Source organism: Coregonus lavaretus, assembly GCF_964263955.1.
Source record: "Coregonus lavaretus genome assembly, chromosome: 23".
NCBI lineage: Eukaryota > Metazoa > Chordata > Actinopteri > Salmoniformes > Salmonidae > Coregonus > Coregonus lavaretus.
The window spans coordinates 27,260,317-27,276,959 of NC_140010.1; the positions used below are offsets into that span (position 1 = coordinate 27,260,317).

General features: G+C 40.6%; 1 protein-coding gene across 1 annotated transcript; it reads left to right on the forward strand.

The window, feature by feature from the left end:
• Positions 1-6,019: 6,019 nt before the first annotated feature.
• On the forward strand, positions 6,020-14,960 carry LOC311099128 (GTP-binding protein 4-like). Its single transcript, XM_084139783.1, has 17 exons — positions 6,020-6,137; positions 6,442-6,612; positions 6,704-6,807; positions 6,907-7,043; positions 7,199-7,299; positions 8,379-8,471; positions 8,991-9,182; positions 11,818-11,883; positions 12,017-12,106; positions 12,228-12,338; positions 12,524-12,601; positions 12,764-12,815; positions 12,940-13,040; positions 13,279-13,476; positions 13,578-13,643; positions 13,747-13,896; positions 14,171-14,960. The coding sequence occupies exons 1-17, from the start codon at positions 6,090-6,092 to the stop codon at positions 14,321-14,323; spliced, it is 1,911 nt and encodes a 636-aa protein (XP_083995909.1). The 5' UTR covers positions 6,020-6,089; the 3' UTR covers positions 14,324-14,960.
• The last annotated feature ends 1,683 nt before the right edge of the window (positions 14,961-16,643 follow it).

Genomic DNA, 16,643 nt, shown 5'->3' on the forward strand with positions numbered 1-16,643 from the left:
ATCAGAATAAATACAAAAAGTGAACATATTATTATTATTATTATTATTATTAAACATTTGTGCACTGGGTCTTTATTACTCCTGTATGAGCTGATAAAAATAGTTGTCAGCAGGATGGGGAGAAATATTTCCCACTTTGAAGATGCAAAATATTTTTTTTTGTGAAACAAACAAGAAATAAGACAAAAAAACAGAAAACTTGAGCATGCATAACTATTCACCCCCCCAAAGTCAATACTTTTAGAGTTGCCAAAACCATCGTTTGTTAACAAGAAATGATGTGGTGTGGTTGAAAAACAAGTTTTAATGACTCCAACCTAAGTGTATGTAAACTTCCGACTTCAACTATAAGAGGTCATACAATACGTTTTGTAGTGATTATTATGTTGATGATGTAAAGAATATTTGTGGTGTGTAACGAGGAGCAACCAGACGCTGCACTTGACACATTTATGAAATTGCTTATTCCAGTTACTAATAAGCATGCACCCATTAAGAAAACGACTGTAAAAACGGTTAAATCCCCTTGGATTGATGAGGAATTGAACAATGTTACGGTTGAGAGGGATGAGGCTAAAGGTATGGCAAATAAGTCTGGCAGCACAACTGATTGGCAAACGTACTGCAAATTGACAAATCATGTGACTAAACTAAATACAAAAAAAAAAATAACTATACTATGAAACAAAAATAAATGATGATAAAAGAATGATAGTAAAAAGCTTTGGAGCACCTTAAATTACATTTTGGGAAAAAAGGCTAACTCGGCTCCATCATTCATTGAATCAGATGGCTCATTCACCACAAAACCCACTGATATTGCCAAATACTTTAATGATTCTTTCATTGGCAAGATTAGCAAACTTGGGCATGACATGCCAGCAACAAACGCTGACACTACACATCCAATGATATCTGACCAAATTATGAAAGACAAGCATTGTACTTTTGAATTCCGTAAAATTAGTGTGGAAGAGGTGAAAAAATTATTGGTGTCTATCAACAATGACAAGCCTCCGGGGTCTGACAACCTGGATGGAAAATTACTGAGGATAATAGCGGACGATATTGCCACTCCTATTTGCCATATCTTCAATTTAAGCCTACTAGAAAGTGTGTGCCCTCAGGCCTGGAGGGAAGAAAAAGTAATTCTGCTACCCAAGAATAGTAAAGCCCCCTTTACTGCCTCAAATAGCCGACCAATCAGCCTGTTACCAACCCTTTGTAAACTTTTGAAAAAATGTGTGTTTGACCAGATACAATGCTATTTCACAATAAACACATTGACAACAGACTTTCAGCATGCTTATAGGGAAGGACATTCAACAAGCACAGCACTTAAACAAATGACTAATGATTGGCTGAGAGAAATTGCTGATAAAAAAGTTTGTGGGGGCTGTTTTGTTAGACTTCAGTGCGGCTTTTGACATTATCGATCAAAGTATGCTGCTGGAAAAACATATGTGTTATGGCTTTACACCCCCTGCTATATTGTGGATAAAGAGTTACCTGTCTGACAGAACACAGAGGGTGTTCTTTAATAGAAGCCTCTCCAACATAATCCAGGTAGAATCAGGACTTAGGAAAATTACAATTGGCTCAGAACAGGGCAGCATGGCTGGCCCTTAAAAGTACACGGGGAGCTAACATTAATGATATGCATGTCAATCTCTCATGGCTCAAAGAGGAAGAGAGATTTACTTAATCACTACTTGTTTTTGTAAGAAGTGTTGACAAGCTGAATGTACCGAGCTGTCTGTTTAAACTACTAGCACATAGCTCGGACACCCATGTATACCCCACAAGACATGCCACCAGAGGTCTCTTCACAATCCCCAAGTCCAGAACAAACTATGGGAGAAGCACAGTACTACATAGAGCCATGGCTACAATGAACTATATTCCACATCAGGTAACTGATGCAAGCAGTAGAATCAGATTTGAAAAGGCAGGTAAAAATACACCTTATAGAACAGCGGGGACTGTGAAGAGACACACACAAAGGTACAGACACGCACCCATACGCAAACCAACGCTACCACACGCACTTTACACACACATTCCAATATTGTTGTATGGTGGTATTATACATTTTGTATTGTAGATATGTATTGGTGTAATAATGTTATATGAAGTACTGTTTTATATTTTGTTTTATGTGTAATGTAAGTGCCTTAATGTGTTTGGACCACAGGAAGAGTAGCAGTTGCCTTGTCAGCAGCTAATGGGGATCCCTAATAAATACAAATACAAATGTCTCCTCCATATTTATTCCTCTGGCAGATATACACACCCATTTTAAACAATTCAGAGTCAAAGACAGATCAAACCCTTGGTTTTCTTCTGAGCTATCTGAGCTAATTCAGATGACAAACCAGGCCTGGACCAAAGCAAGGAAAATTGACTCTGTAGTTGATTGGCAATATTTCAGACAACTGAGAAACAGATGTACTATCTCGATTAAGAAAGCAAAATCAAGCTACTTTTTAGGCTCTATCTCTGACTGCTGGTGATCCTTCAGAATTTTTGAAAACAGTTAATTCACTGTAGCGTACAAATGTGTCTTTCCCTGCCTAAGCAAGTTCTGTCTGGGGCGGCAGGTAGCTTAGTGGTTAAGAGCGTTGTGCCAGTAACCGAAAGGTTGCTGGTTCTAATCCCAGAGCTGACTAGGTGACAAATCTGTCGATGGCCCTTGAGCATGGCACTTAACCCTAATTGCTCCTGTAAATCGCTCTGGATAAGAGTGTCTGCTAAATGACTAAAATATCTGTCTGACTCTGGCATAATTACTGAGAATGGGATAAGTGATGCTTTTAACCAGCATTTTATCTCGTCAGGTTTTTTATTTGATATGAACGGTGGTGTAGTCTGCTAAATGGCATATTATATTATTATTATTATAGTTGACCATGGTCAGTCAATTGACTGCTCTTCCCTCTCCCAGCCTCTAACTGACTGACGGTTAAACTGTCAACTTCTAGTGAATCTTTGTTTTCATTTCAACAATTTACTATCTGTGATATGCTAGATGCCTTGCTGAAGATTGATGTAAAACAATCCACTGGGGCTGATATGCTTGATCCATTTTTGCTGCCCCCCTTATTGTGGAATCATTAACCCATATTTTTTACCTGACGATTATATCTGGTACTAACCCTAAGGTTTGGAAGGAAGCCCTTCACAAAGGTGGTGACCCTTGTGACCTAAATAACTATCGCCCTATTTCAAAACTATGTTGCCTAGCTAAAATAGAATCCTTGATTAATTCTCAGCTAAGATCTTTCTTATCTTTGAAATGTATTCTAAATGTACATCAGTTGGGTTTTAGACCAGGTCATAGCACTATATCTGCTGCATCCCTAGTTATAAATGATATGGTTAACTGTATGGATAAAGGCAACATTGTGCTGCCCTCTTCATTGACCTGTCAAAGGCTTCTGATACTGTTCACTGCTAATTCAGAGGCTTTCCTCAATTGGCCTAGGCCAGGCTGCATGTAACTGGTTAAAAAATTACTTGACAGATAGAACTCAATGTGTATTTACTGATGGTGTTAAATTAGGTTTTCTCGACATAATGAAAGGTGTCCAGCAGCAGTTGATTCTGGGTCCTGTACTTTTTACATTAACAATATTGAATTGTCTGTAAAAAGTTTCACTTGCATTTGTATGCCGATGATACTGTTGTGTATGCTATTGCCCCCACGGTTGACCAGGCTCTATCTGAACTACAGTATGCCTTCATTGTTTTACAGAACAACTTTATTGACCTGAAATTAGGATTGAATGCAGGTAAAATTAAGTATATGTTGTTCTCTCGAGCACATAAAATGAACGCTGATGATTTAAGCATACAGTGCCTTTGGAAAGTATTTAGACCCCTTTCCACATTTTGTTAGGTTACAGCCTTATTCTAAAATGGATTAAATAGTTTTTTCCCCTCATCAATCTACACACAATACCCCATAATGACAAAGCAAAAACAGGTTTTTAGAAGAAAAAAAATGAAATATCACATTTACATAGGTATTCAGACCCTTTACTCAGTACTTTGTTGAAGCACCTTTGGCAGCGATTACAGACTCGAGTCTTCTTGGGTATGACGCTACAAGCTTGGCACACCTGTATTTGGGGAGTTTCTCCCATTCTTCTCTGCAGATCCTCTCAAGCTCTGTCAGATTGAATGGGGATCATTGCTGCACATCTATTTTCAGGTCTCTCCAGAGATGTTAGATCGGGTTCAAGTCCGGGCTATGGCTGGGCCACTCAAGGACATTCAGAGACTTGTCCCAAAGCCACTACTGCATTGTCTTGGCTGTGTGCTTAGGGTCATTGTCCTGTTGGAAGGTGAACCTTCGCCCCAGTCTGAGGTCCTGAGTGCTCTGGAGCAGGTTTTCATCTCTTTACTTTGCTCTGTTCATCTTTGCCTCGATCCTGACTAGTCTCCCAGTCCCTGCCACTGAAAAACATCCCCACAGCATGATGCTGCCACCGCTATGCTTCACCGTAAGGATGGTGCCGGGTTTCCTCCAGATGTGACGCTTGGCATTCAGGCCGAAGAGTTCAATCTTGGTTTCATCAGACCAGAGAATCTTGTTTCTCATGGTCTGAGAGTCTTTAGGTGCCTTTTGGCAAACTCTACCATAAAGGCCTGATTGGTGGAGTACTTTTTTTAATACACTTGTAAACATTTCTAAAAACCTGTTTTCGCTTGTCATTATGGGGTATTGTGTGTAGATTGCTGAGGATTTTTATTTATTTAATACATTTTAGAATAAGGTTGTAATGTAACAAAATGTGGAAATAGTCAAGGGGTCTGAATACATTGGATGGTGCCCATATTGATCGTGTCACTGCTTACAAATATCTGGGCATCTGGATAGAAGGAAATCTGTCTTTTAAAAACGGATATTGATGAGTTACTGTAGTTAAAAATGGGCTTCTTCTCTAGAAATAGGTCATGCCTCTTACTAAATAGTAGAAATAGCAGATTATTCAGTCAACGTTCCTCCCGATCCTAGACTGTCGACATCATCTATGTGAATGCAGCTGCCACTTAATTAAAGCCATTAGATACTGTTTTTCATCACGCACTGCGCTATATTACAGGCGACAGGTTTAGTACTCATCTAGCAGAAAGTTGGTTGGCCCTCTTTGATGTCACATAGGTTGATACATTGCTATGTTTTCATTTATAAAGCCATTTTACAAAAACGTACTAAACTTTAGACATGTGAGTTACCACACCCGGTCTCAGGGATGGCTAACTCTAGAAATTCCTTCGGTCTCTACTGAGTTAGGTAAATCACCTTTTAGTTTTTTTGCACCATGTTTGTAGAACAATTGAAATGTGATGTTTTGGTGCCTTTAGGCAATTCAGGACCTTATTACTGATGAATGTTTTCTTTCTTTCTGTTTGCATTTTGTATTTATATTTTGATTTGTGTATTTATATCATTTCTGTAATTCAGTGCTCATCTGTAAAAGAGACCTTGGTCTCAGTATCTCACTGATAAAAAAGGTTAAATAAAAATAAATACATGTGCATTATATAGCACACATAAACATCAGTGGTTCCATCATCCTCCTGAGGTTGTGGGAGGGTGACATAAAGCCAATACACTGCAGTATTCTAACATGGGGACCCAGAGGGTCTGTCTTTGTTATCTCAAATCAAATAAAAGTTTATTGGTCACTTATAGATTTGTAGATGTTATGGCAGGTGCAGCGGAATGCTTGTGTTTCTAGCTCCAACAGTGCAGTAATAATACCTCATATATGCAGTAATAGTACCTTGTCTGCTTGAATCATTCAGGTTTAATATAATGTGTACATGCAAACTGCCAGTGCTTTATTCAATACTTTTCTATGGGACTTTTAAAGTACTGGAGGCCTACCGTAATCTGTTATTTTTGCATCCCTGACCCTGACTTGATATGAGCACTAGAGGGCAGTGTAAAGAAAATGACGCAGATGTTTTTCTCACGTGGAGGTCCTCTTGATGAAACAGCTTCACTTCCTCGTCGTTGTTGTTTCGATCCGGTTCGATCCTTTTCGCGTGCCATCAGTGGCCCAACGTGCTCCGCAAAAATGGCACTTTATAATTTCAAGAAGATTATGGTGGTTCCTACATCAAAGGTACGTTTTTACACGTTTTACAAGTTGTTGATGTGTCTCTCCAGAAAATAGCGACTCTAAATACTGAAAACATACTGTTTATCGGGTTTGAATTAAATATCTGGAGAGAGACACGTGTTGTGCTTGGGAAGGGAGAGAAAAGCTACGCATGACATTCCTTATTTTTTTGGTCGACAAAATACATACAAATGCGTGTCTAGTGATGTGAATTGTTTGTTATTGTAAAATACATAGTATTGACAAGGTTTTGGTTTACATTGACCTCGTTCAATGTACTGATTGCCATTCCCTGTTTATTTCACAGGAATTCATTGACATCACTTTATCGAAAACCCAAAGGAAGACTCCGACAGTAGTACACAAACATTATCAAATTCACCGCATCAGGCATTTCTACATGCGCAAGGTGAAATTCACCCAACAGAACTATCATGACCGGCTCTCCCAGATTTTGACAGACTTTCCCAAATTGGACGTAAGTAATGTTATTACTTTGAAAGTCTTGTAATATTCACACACTAACAAGTTCCACTTTGTCCCAATGAATATGATATTGTCTTCCACAGGATATCCATCCATTCTATGCTGATTTGATGAATGTCTTGTATGACAAAGACCATTACAAGTTGGCTTTGGGACAGATCAACATCGCAAAGAATTTGATTGACAAGTATGAAGCTTACTTTTTCCACTTTTTTGGGGTTGCTTACACTGATAATGTATGCTGGTCAATTTGGAGCAGTCCCACTCAAATGTGTTCTTGTTAAAGTGTTTCCAAAGACTATGTTCGACTGATGAAGTATGGTGATTCCCTGTACCGCTGTAAACAACTGAAGCGCGCTGCTCTGGGTCGAATGTGCACCATCATGAAGCGACAGAAACAAAGCTTGGAATACCTGGAACAAGGTAATCTTTTAGTTATTTACTTTGTTTGATGAAAGGTGAAGTATGCATGTCTGAAAATGGCTCCGGTGTGCATATGCTAGACGATACTGCAGACATTTGGCTCCAGTTGTCATTGTTGTTATGTTGTTTACATTTTGTTATTGTTGTTTTTACAGTGCGCCAGCATCTTTCCCGTTTACCAACGATTGATCCCAACACTCGGACTCTACTGCTTTGTGGATATCCTAATGTGGGCAAGTCCAGTTTCATCAACAAGGTATTGTTGTTATTCTTTGTCAGTTCAATGGTTGGTAGAACCTTTAGTGTTAAAATACAATTGTATTGGTCACATGCGCCGAATACAACAGGTGTAGACTTTACAGTGAAATGCTTACTTACGAGCCCATTCCCAACAACGCAGAGTTAAAAAGTAAGACAAATATTTGCTAAATAAAAAAGCTGATAGTAACTCAAAAACAATAACGAGGCTATATACAAGGAGTACCAGTACCGAGTCAATGTGCAGGGGTATGCGGTGGTTGAGGTAATACAGTATGTACATGTGGGTAGGGGTAAAAGTGATTAGGCAATCAGGATACATAAGAAACAGTAGCAGCAGCATGTGTTTTTGTGTGTTAGTGTTATTGTAGTATGTGTGCATAGAGCCAGTGCAAAGCAATTAAGATAAATAATCAAGTGGGTCATTGTAAATAGTCTGGGTAGCCATTCGATTAACTGTTCAGCAGTCTGATGGCTTGGGGGTAGAAGCTGTTCAGGTGCCTTTTGGGCCCAGACTTGCCGCTCCGGTACCGCTTGCCGTGCAGTTGCAGAGAGAACAGTGTATGACTTGGGGGCTGGAGTCTTGGACAATTTTTAGGGCCTTCCCCTGACATCGCCTGTTATAGAGGTCCTGGATGGCAGGGAGTTTGGCCCCAGTGATACCTGTAGCGCCTTGCGGTCGGAATGCCAAGCAGTTGTCATACCAAGCGGTGATGCAGCCAGTCAAGATGCTCTCAATGGTGCAGCTGTAGAACTTTTTGAGGATCTGGTGGCCCATGCCAAATCCATTAGTTGTTTGGTGTGTTTAAGTAATGTTTCTGCACCGTTTTAGCAGCCATTGTTAGTGGCATTACAACAGGTTTCTTGTCTGCATTGCTGCACGGTGTATCGATCTTAGTCGGGTCGTTGTAAATAATGTTGTCAATGACTTCCCTGTTAAAATAAAGGCAACTAGAAATAAATGTGTTAAGGTTAATTTGAATATCTTGGTGCGTATGCAGAACATGGATAAAAGTCATACAATACATTTTAGTAGTGAGAGAAAAGATGTTGACAAAGCTGAACTCTCTTCCCCAGGTCACCAGAGCTGATGTTGAAGTCCAGCCCTACGCCTTCACCACCAAGTCCTTGTTCGTCGGTCACATGGATTACAAATACCTTCGTTGGCAGGTAAGATGGCCTTTATGCACTTACACGCTCCCCACGCCAGCTATCTCCAGCTGGAATAGATTGGAATAGTTATATATTTGATATTCATACACTTTCCCACCAGATTTGTACTTGGTACGAAACTAGATCACGACACAGATACATCAAGTACCCTTTGTATGTCTGTAACCTCTTTAAGGAATACCTGGGATAGGATCAAGTAATCCTTCTACCCCACCCCCCAAAAACATAATTTTTTATAGTTGTAAAGTGGTTATCCCACTGGCTATAAGGTGAATGCACCAATTTGTAAGTCGCTCTGGATAAGAGCGTCTGCTAAATGACGTAAATGTAAAATGTAAATGTAATGAGAAATCATGCACCACGCTGAACGTGTGTTGGATAACCCCTACCACAATATCTGAGACCTTCAATAAAGTACTCTAGATAGTGTTAGTTTCTCTCTCAATCACGAGTTGTAGAATATGATTAACACCTGAACCATTTCATGTGTATAGCTAACTCTATATGTGGCTGTAGGTGGTTGACACCCCAGGGATCTTGGACCACCCTTTGGAGGAGAGGAACACCATTGAGATGCAGGCCATCACAGCCCTGGCCCACCTGCGTTCTGCTGTGCTCTACGTGATGGACGTCTCCGAGCAGTGTGGCCAAACCCTGGAGCAGCAGCTCGAGCTCTTCAACAACATCCGGCCCCTCTTTGCCAACAAGGTCAGAGGTCATGTGTTATGGAGGCACCATTGATTACTTTTAAGGCTGCATCACAAATGACACCCTATTCCCTTTATAGTGCACTACTTTTGACCAGGGTCTATAGGACTCTGGTCAAAAGTTGTGGATTATATAGGGAATAGGGTGCCTATTCATGTGTTATGGAAGCACCATTGCTGACTTTTTAAATGTAGCGCTAAGGTCGATAGTTTTAAGCTTGTGAGTTACAGTCAACAGTTGTTCAGAAGTCAAAACCTTTCCCTTCTTTTAAAGCACCCTGCTAAAATTGTGGGGGTGGAGCCTCTGGGCTTGGCTCTTGCGGGCATGTGAGCACGGGTACACCAAGGAAGGAGAGAAAAGACACAGGGTCGCAAGTGAGGCTAGGACGGACCGCTTTCTTAATGTCCAGTGTCCTTTGTCTCAAGGCTCTGTGCTACATTATTTCTCTGAAAAGGGCAAGGCATCATTAACCCTTTAGTCCCCAGTAGAATTCTAGAATGCTGCTTTTGATTACTGAGAAGTTAAAGCTAATTTTCTCACACATTTCAAACAAACAGACATAGCTCAAGAACAAATGACAATTACAAGTGAACTTAGTTTTAAAGAGCTCTACCTCTTCTTTAATATGACAACACATTCATGTCAATAGGAATAACACTCATTTTGTAAAGACCCACACTATCAAAAAACTAACACAACACAGAACCCTAGAGTATTTAAATTGTAGTAAATTTGACAAAATTACTCACTCAAAATGTACCAAGTATAATATATTATACTTATAAATATTATTTTCATATAAATAAATTATCCAACATGTGACCAGAGGACAATATTCAGAAAGTATTTCAAAACCCACACAAAGTAGGCTATTTGATTGACAACTAGGTGACCTCTCTCAATAAGATTTAGTACAGACCAGGCCTGACACAACATGTAGAAATAGTAGCCTGCTTTGACAATTCAGTGAATGCAACAAGTATTAGAGACAGATAAAGAGAGAAGATACAAACGCAACAACTGTTCAGAGACAATAAAAGATTTGTAGGACAAATTCATATTTCACAATGTCACTTTAGTGTTTGCATTTAGCCTACAACATATCATGGAACTTCTAGAAGCACTGCCCCATCCTGCAAAGTGGCACAGAACACATAGAGCACCCAAAGGTGGTTTCTACACATCTCCCACTCTTTGCCCTGCGTCCACTCCAGATGCACACCACACATCCTCTCTTGTGCCCTTCAAACTTCACCTGCTTTCAAATGAGTTACAACTCGGTCCACACGCCCTGGTTCCACACTCTTGGCTCCCCTCTTCCTGGCACACATACTTCCACCATTTTCTGCCTGAGCGTCCAACATTGTAATAGCTCTTCAGTTGGTCAAGACGGTCAACCCCTAGAGGAGTAACAAATAAGATACAATTGTGGTCAGGAACATCATTTACATTTTAGTCATTTAGCAGACGCTCTTATCCAGAGCGACTTACAGTTAGTGAGGGCATACATTTTCATCATCTTCTCTCTCGCTCTCCCCACTCAACTCTTGCTTTCTTGCCTGACAGACTAACTACAGAGTTCACTAATGTTAGCTGATTAGTTATGAAGCTGGGACAGTTTCCAGATGAATTGCATTGGTAAAAACAGGACAAAACAAGCAACTTGTTAGCTGACTATGGAAACAAATATCCAACTCATCATATGAGCTCCACTGCGCGGACATCTACTACCCCAACGCAACAGCTAAGCTGTCAAAACGAGGCGATGTATATCCTATGAATATCTGCACCTAGCAAACATGACAAACCATAAACTAAGCCCAGCAGATAAACACAAATGACTCTAGCCTTCATTTCGGTGGCTAGTTAGCTGGTTGTCTGTATTGCTAGCTAGGGAAAGTGACAGCTGAGGTTGACGCTTCGTGAGCGCAGCCCAAATTTACCGCTACACACAACTTTTCTTTCCTGACAGACTCCCTGCCTGTGCCATTAAACCCCTACAACTCATCCAGAATGCCGCAGCCCGTCTGGTGTTCAACCTTCCCAAGTTCTCTCACGTCACCCCGCTCCTCCGCACACTCCACTGGCTTCCAGTTGAAGCTCGCATCTGCTACAAGACCATGGTGCTTGCCTACGGAGCTGTGAGGGGAACGGCACCTCCGTACCTTCAGGCTCTGATCAGTCCCTACACCCAAACGAGGGCACTGCGTTCATCCACCTCTGGCCTGCTGGCTCCCCTACCTCTGATGTGCTAGCCGGTACCAACCAAGTTATCATGACAGGACTTGCTAATCTGAGAGCTATTCCCCAAGTTTCACAGCATCAAACATCAACCACACCAAACGTATATATGCTGTTTACTTATTTCACTCACCTCGACATAATCGTTTTTCAAAGTGCAAGGACGGGTCCGAATCCGTATCACCAACCAACATAGATACAGCCTCTTTCACAGTGAAAAGTCGTGTCTGCTTTGGCGCCGTCTATTTGACTAATTAAGTTTATTTAAAAAAAAATATATATATATATATATATATATATATATATATATATAAAAATTGAAAAGACAAGTGACAGCGTACCCTGTTTCTGGTTTCACGCATATATGACAATATTATTGTATTTTTCCCTCTAGCCTTTGCTCATTGTGGCAAACAAGTGTGATGTCAAGAAGATCAGTGAACTCCCTGAGGAAGACCAGGTTCGTAGTTTTGTTCATGTTCATTAATATATTCTCTATCTTTACTTTGGCTGTATTTCTTACCCCAGTTTACTTTAGCAAGTCCCATCTTGGAAGAGAATGACAATCAGGGTTTCCTGCTTTGTTTCCTCAGAAAATCTTTGCTGACCTTATTGCAGAGGGCATCCCTGTCATTGAAACCAGCACTTTGACTGAGGAGGGAGTGATGACTGTGAAAACAGAAGTGAGCAGTCTAGTCCACTCTTCTGATTACTAACAATTTGTTAGTGTTAGTAACACATTTTTGTATTTTTTTTATTTAATTTGTTTAAAATAAATCGTACTCATATTTTCTTCAATTTCAGGCCTGTGACAAACTTCTGGCCCATCGTGTCGACGGCAAAATGAAGGGAAAGAAGGTGCATGATGTGCTGAACAGATTGCATTTAGCAGTGCCTGCTAAGAGGGACGAGAAGGTAGACTAAATACTGTACTTTATGTAGAGGTGTACATCTTTCCACACTTAGTAGTTTGCCGAAGTTAAACATGTTTGCAAGTCATAAGCATGATTTGATTGTAATGGTATATACATTTGGATGTGAACAGGTGAAATTGAGTGTGTCCTTTTTTAGAAATGCTTGGACTGTTTTCTCAACACTAGGCAAGACCACCGTTCATTCCAGAGGGAGCTAGGATTGGCAGGAAAACAATGCAGGTGGATGCACCCAAACGCAAAACGGTAGAGCCATACTAATACTAGTAACAGTTGTGGAAGGATGATATTGGAAGAGCCTTGGATGTAGTCTGCGTGGGTTATGTTGTGGTAAACATGCATTGTAAAGAGCTAGCTGTCTTCCTAAGTATTATTTCATGATTACCCATTTCCATCATTGATTTACAGGAGAGAGATCTGGAGGTGGAGATGGGAGATGATTATATCCTGGACCTACAGAGTATGTATTTTGACATGTCATCAACTTTATAAATAGCTTGTCTGAAATGATATTGTGTACATGGTTATCAGCACACTTATTTGGTCAATTTTCTATAATACGTGATATTTCCTCCTTTTTTCAGAATATTGGGATCTGATGAATCAAGATGAGAAATATGATGTGATTCCTGAAATATGGGAGGGTCACAACATTGCAGATTATATCGACCCTGAAATCATGAAGGTGAGTGGGGCGTGAAACCACTGATGTTGGCGACCATAGTTATTGATGACCAGTATGGATAGGATGTAGTGTTCTGCCACTATAGCCGCCAACATTGACTGAAAAAAGATCATTGACTAGAATGGGGATGCCTTTCTAGTGATTTCACGGAACCATAGACTTGAATGGGGATGCCTGTTCTATTCATTCTAATTCTATGGCCACCACCTCTCCTAACATCTCTCTCATGCCCATACAGAACCTGGAGGATCTGGAGAAGGAGGAGGAGCTGAAGGAGAAGGCAGGGGAGTACGAGACTGATGAGGAGAGCGAGGACGAGGAGATGCAGGAGATCCGTCAGCTGGCCAAACAGATCAGAGAGAAGAGGAAGCTGAAGATCGTCTGCTCCAAAGACAAGGATGTGCATGGCCCCAGACTACCCAGAACTGTCAAGAAGGTGACATGGACAACTTGTTTATATGCATATAACTTTTAAAGTGAATCTTGTTTTATTTTCGGCTTTACTAATCACTGGGCCAAAATGTTAAACATTTACAGGTTGAAAGAAAAACCCTGGAGAAAGAAATGGGAGACCTTGGTCTGGACATGACTGGCAAAGATGACGTAAGTTGCTTTTCATTTAGTTCTGTGTATGTCAAGTACAATATCTTAATACAAGCTACAGACTGTATTCTATATTCACACATTGCTGCTCATGTCCTTTCAGAGCCACTATGCAGTAAATGCCCGTAGATCCCGGAGTGTTGGTGTTGCCAAGAAACGTAAGCGTGAGGCGTCTGTAGTTCCCACCTCTCGAACCCGCAGCCAGAGTGCCTCTCGTCCCCCACGCGACCAATCTGGTGTTCGTGATCCTAAGGTATGCGATGTAGGCTACTCTATATTTTCTTGTCATCAGGTGAAATGGTTTGTGTTACAAATATGCACAATGCATATTGGGAAAGTGTTAGTCCCCTGGCTTAAAGAAACATAAGCTTTGGAGATGTTATGAAGATTGTGTTTGTCTGAAGTGGCACCCTATTCCCTATTATTGGCCCTGGTCAAAGTAGTGTCCTATATATGGATAAGAGTTCCATTTGGGACGCAACCTGTGTTTTGCTGAGGATTTACAGAAATTATGATTTCCTATATAGATGGCGAAACAGGCCAAGAAGTTGATGAAGAACCAACAGAAGGACATGAACCGCCAGGGGAAGAAGGGAGAGGCAGACAGACATGTATTCGACCTCAAGCCAAAACATCTTTTCTCTGGCAAGAGGAAGTCCGGAACCAACGATCACAGATAAAGGCATTGATCGATGCAGTTTACCTTTTTCAGAGTCTAGTCGAGCTTCTGTCTAACTTGTATACCTTTTCTCTGGAGTAAAACTGAACATAATAAATGTTTGCCCTTTCCTGAATTATCATTCACTATGTGGAGGTATTGAGTGACACGGACGTGTCATTCCTGGTTTTGAAAAGCTGCAGCTGTGCAGTGGAGCACAAACATCAAATCTGACGCAAGGTATCAGCAAGCAATGAGATATTGGTGGATTTTAGTGGTAGTTCAACTTCTGTCACTTATATGAACACCCATAGTCACAGCTTCCAATTGCTGTGGCTACCAATTGTTATACAAAGAAGCTCAAATAGCGTTCAAGTAAAGTGTACTTGAATTGTAAACTTTCATTGGAACGTCTTGCCTTAACTCCTGAAATTTGATATAAAGTGTATCGCTTTGGTGTGGCTAGAAACAAAGAAAATGACATTTACATCATTTAGCAGACACTCTGGATAAGAGCGTCTGCACCTTAACAGTTAAGTCCTCTCACTAAATGTGGGTTTCTTCTACAGTGTACACTGAAGTGGGGGAACTGATTAAATGCTCAATTGAAATGTGTCTCGGTGGTGCTTTATTAAAATCAAGTGTACTGAATACTTTAATATTGATATTGTCCTGCCTGTTTATTAAATAGTGTGATCAAAATATATAATAAATTATGTGCCATTTCAGGAAATATTAGGAAACAGGAAAATATTGTATGAAGCACTCAATGGGCCTGTCCAAAGTGGGACGTTAAATCATAGATTGGACAAAAACTATTATCAGAGATCTGAATATAATGACCAGATGCTCATGTCTCCGCCCTGACAATGGGGTTGTTCGTTTATCTGGCCCGGGTTATCCCGGTGGGAGGAGTTTGATCAGGTGAGCCTGGGGAAGTCTGCTAAAAACAGACAAGGACGTGGCGTGATGAGTAGGATTCTGTGGTTTCATATGCAGAAGTGATTGCTTTTGATAAAAACTAGTACTGAGCAATTAGTGCTTTTTGAGATGGGTTTCGATAATGAAAATGTTGGATATATATTATAAAATGTTTTACAAATACACTGCATTATGTGGGTTGAATGCTATAACAGAATAAAACAGTTAATAAAAGTCCCATGATGGTAGTGACTGCCCATGACTGCTTATCACTTATTAACCATCAGTTATTCACATTACTTTAGGCCTGCTTTAATAAAATATTTCAGTTGTGTATATTACATTTGTTTTATTTGATGACTATTTCATTCCGTGTCATCATCTCATCTCTATAGAGCTGCTGTCTGACAAAATCACTATTTTTGTAGTTCTTCAAAGTAAATAAGGCATACTTTCACTGCTGAAAACCAATACCTCGCAAAGCAACTGCTCTCTATGTATCCCCTCTTGATCACACATAAAGCAGGTGTAAAAGAAAGACCAGACAAGCCGCGCAATCGATTATGGTAATTGCGCAATCTGTGCTGAACTATGGAGAACATTGGCCTGTTGGAAACTACACTGAACAAAAATATAAACGCAACATGTAAAGTGTTGGTTTCATGAGCTGAAACAAAAGATCACAGAAATGTTCCATGCACACAAAAAGCGTATTTATCTCAAATGTTGTGCACAAATTTGTTTACATCCCTGTTAGTGAGCATTTCTCCTTTGCCAAAATAGTCCATCCACCTGACAGTTGTGGCATATCAAGAAACTGATTAAACAGCATGATCATTACCCAGGTGAACCTTGTGCTGGGGACAATAAAAGGCCACTCTAAAATGTGCAGTTTTGTCACAACACAATGCCACAGATGTCTCACGTTTTGAGGGAGCATTCAATTAGCATGCTGACTGCAGGAATGTCCACCAGAGCAGTTGCCAGAGAATTAAATGTTAATTTCTCTACCATAAACATTGTTTTAGAGAATTTGGCAGTATGTCCGCTGACTGCAGGAATGTCCGCCAGAGCAGTTGCCAGATAATTAAATGTTAATTTCTCTACCATAAGCCATAAACCTTGTTTTAGAGAATTTGGCAGAATGTCCAACAGGCCTCACAACCGCAGACCACGTGTAACCATGCCAACCCAGGACCTCCACATCCGGCTTCTTCACCTGCGGGATCGTCTGAGGCCAGCTGAGCCACCCAGACAGCTAATGAAACTGTGGGTTTGCACAACTGAAGAATTCCTGCACAAACTGTCAGAAACCGTCTCAGGGAAGCTCATCTGAGTACTCTTCGTCCTCACCAGGGTCTTGACCTGACTGCAGTTTGGCGTCGTAACCGACTTCAGTGGGCAAATACTCACCTTCGATG

Excerpts from the sequence above, each read along its gene's own strand:
- LOC311099128 (XM_084139783.1), top strand. The coding sequence starts at position 6,090 with ATGGCACTTTATAATTTCAAGAAGATTATGGTGGTTCCTACATCAAAG. Across the intron at positions 12,816-12,939 it reads TTATATCCTGGACCTACAGA|AATATTGGGATCTGATGAAT; the intron begins GTATGTATTTTG and ends TCCTTTTTTCAG. Across the intron at positions 13,897-14,170 it reads CTGGTGTTCGTGATCCTAAG|ATGGCGAAACAGGCCAAGAA; the intron begins GTATGCGATGTA and ends TTTCCTATATAG.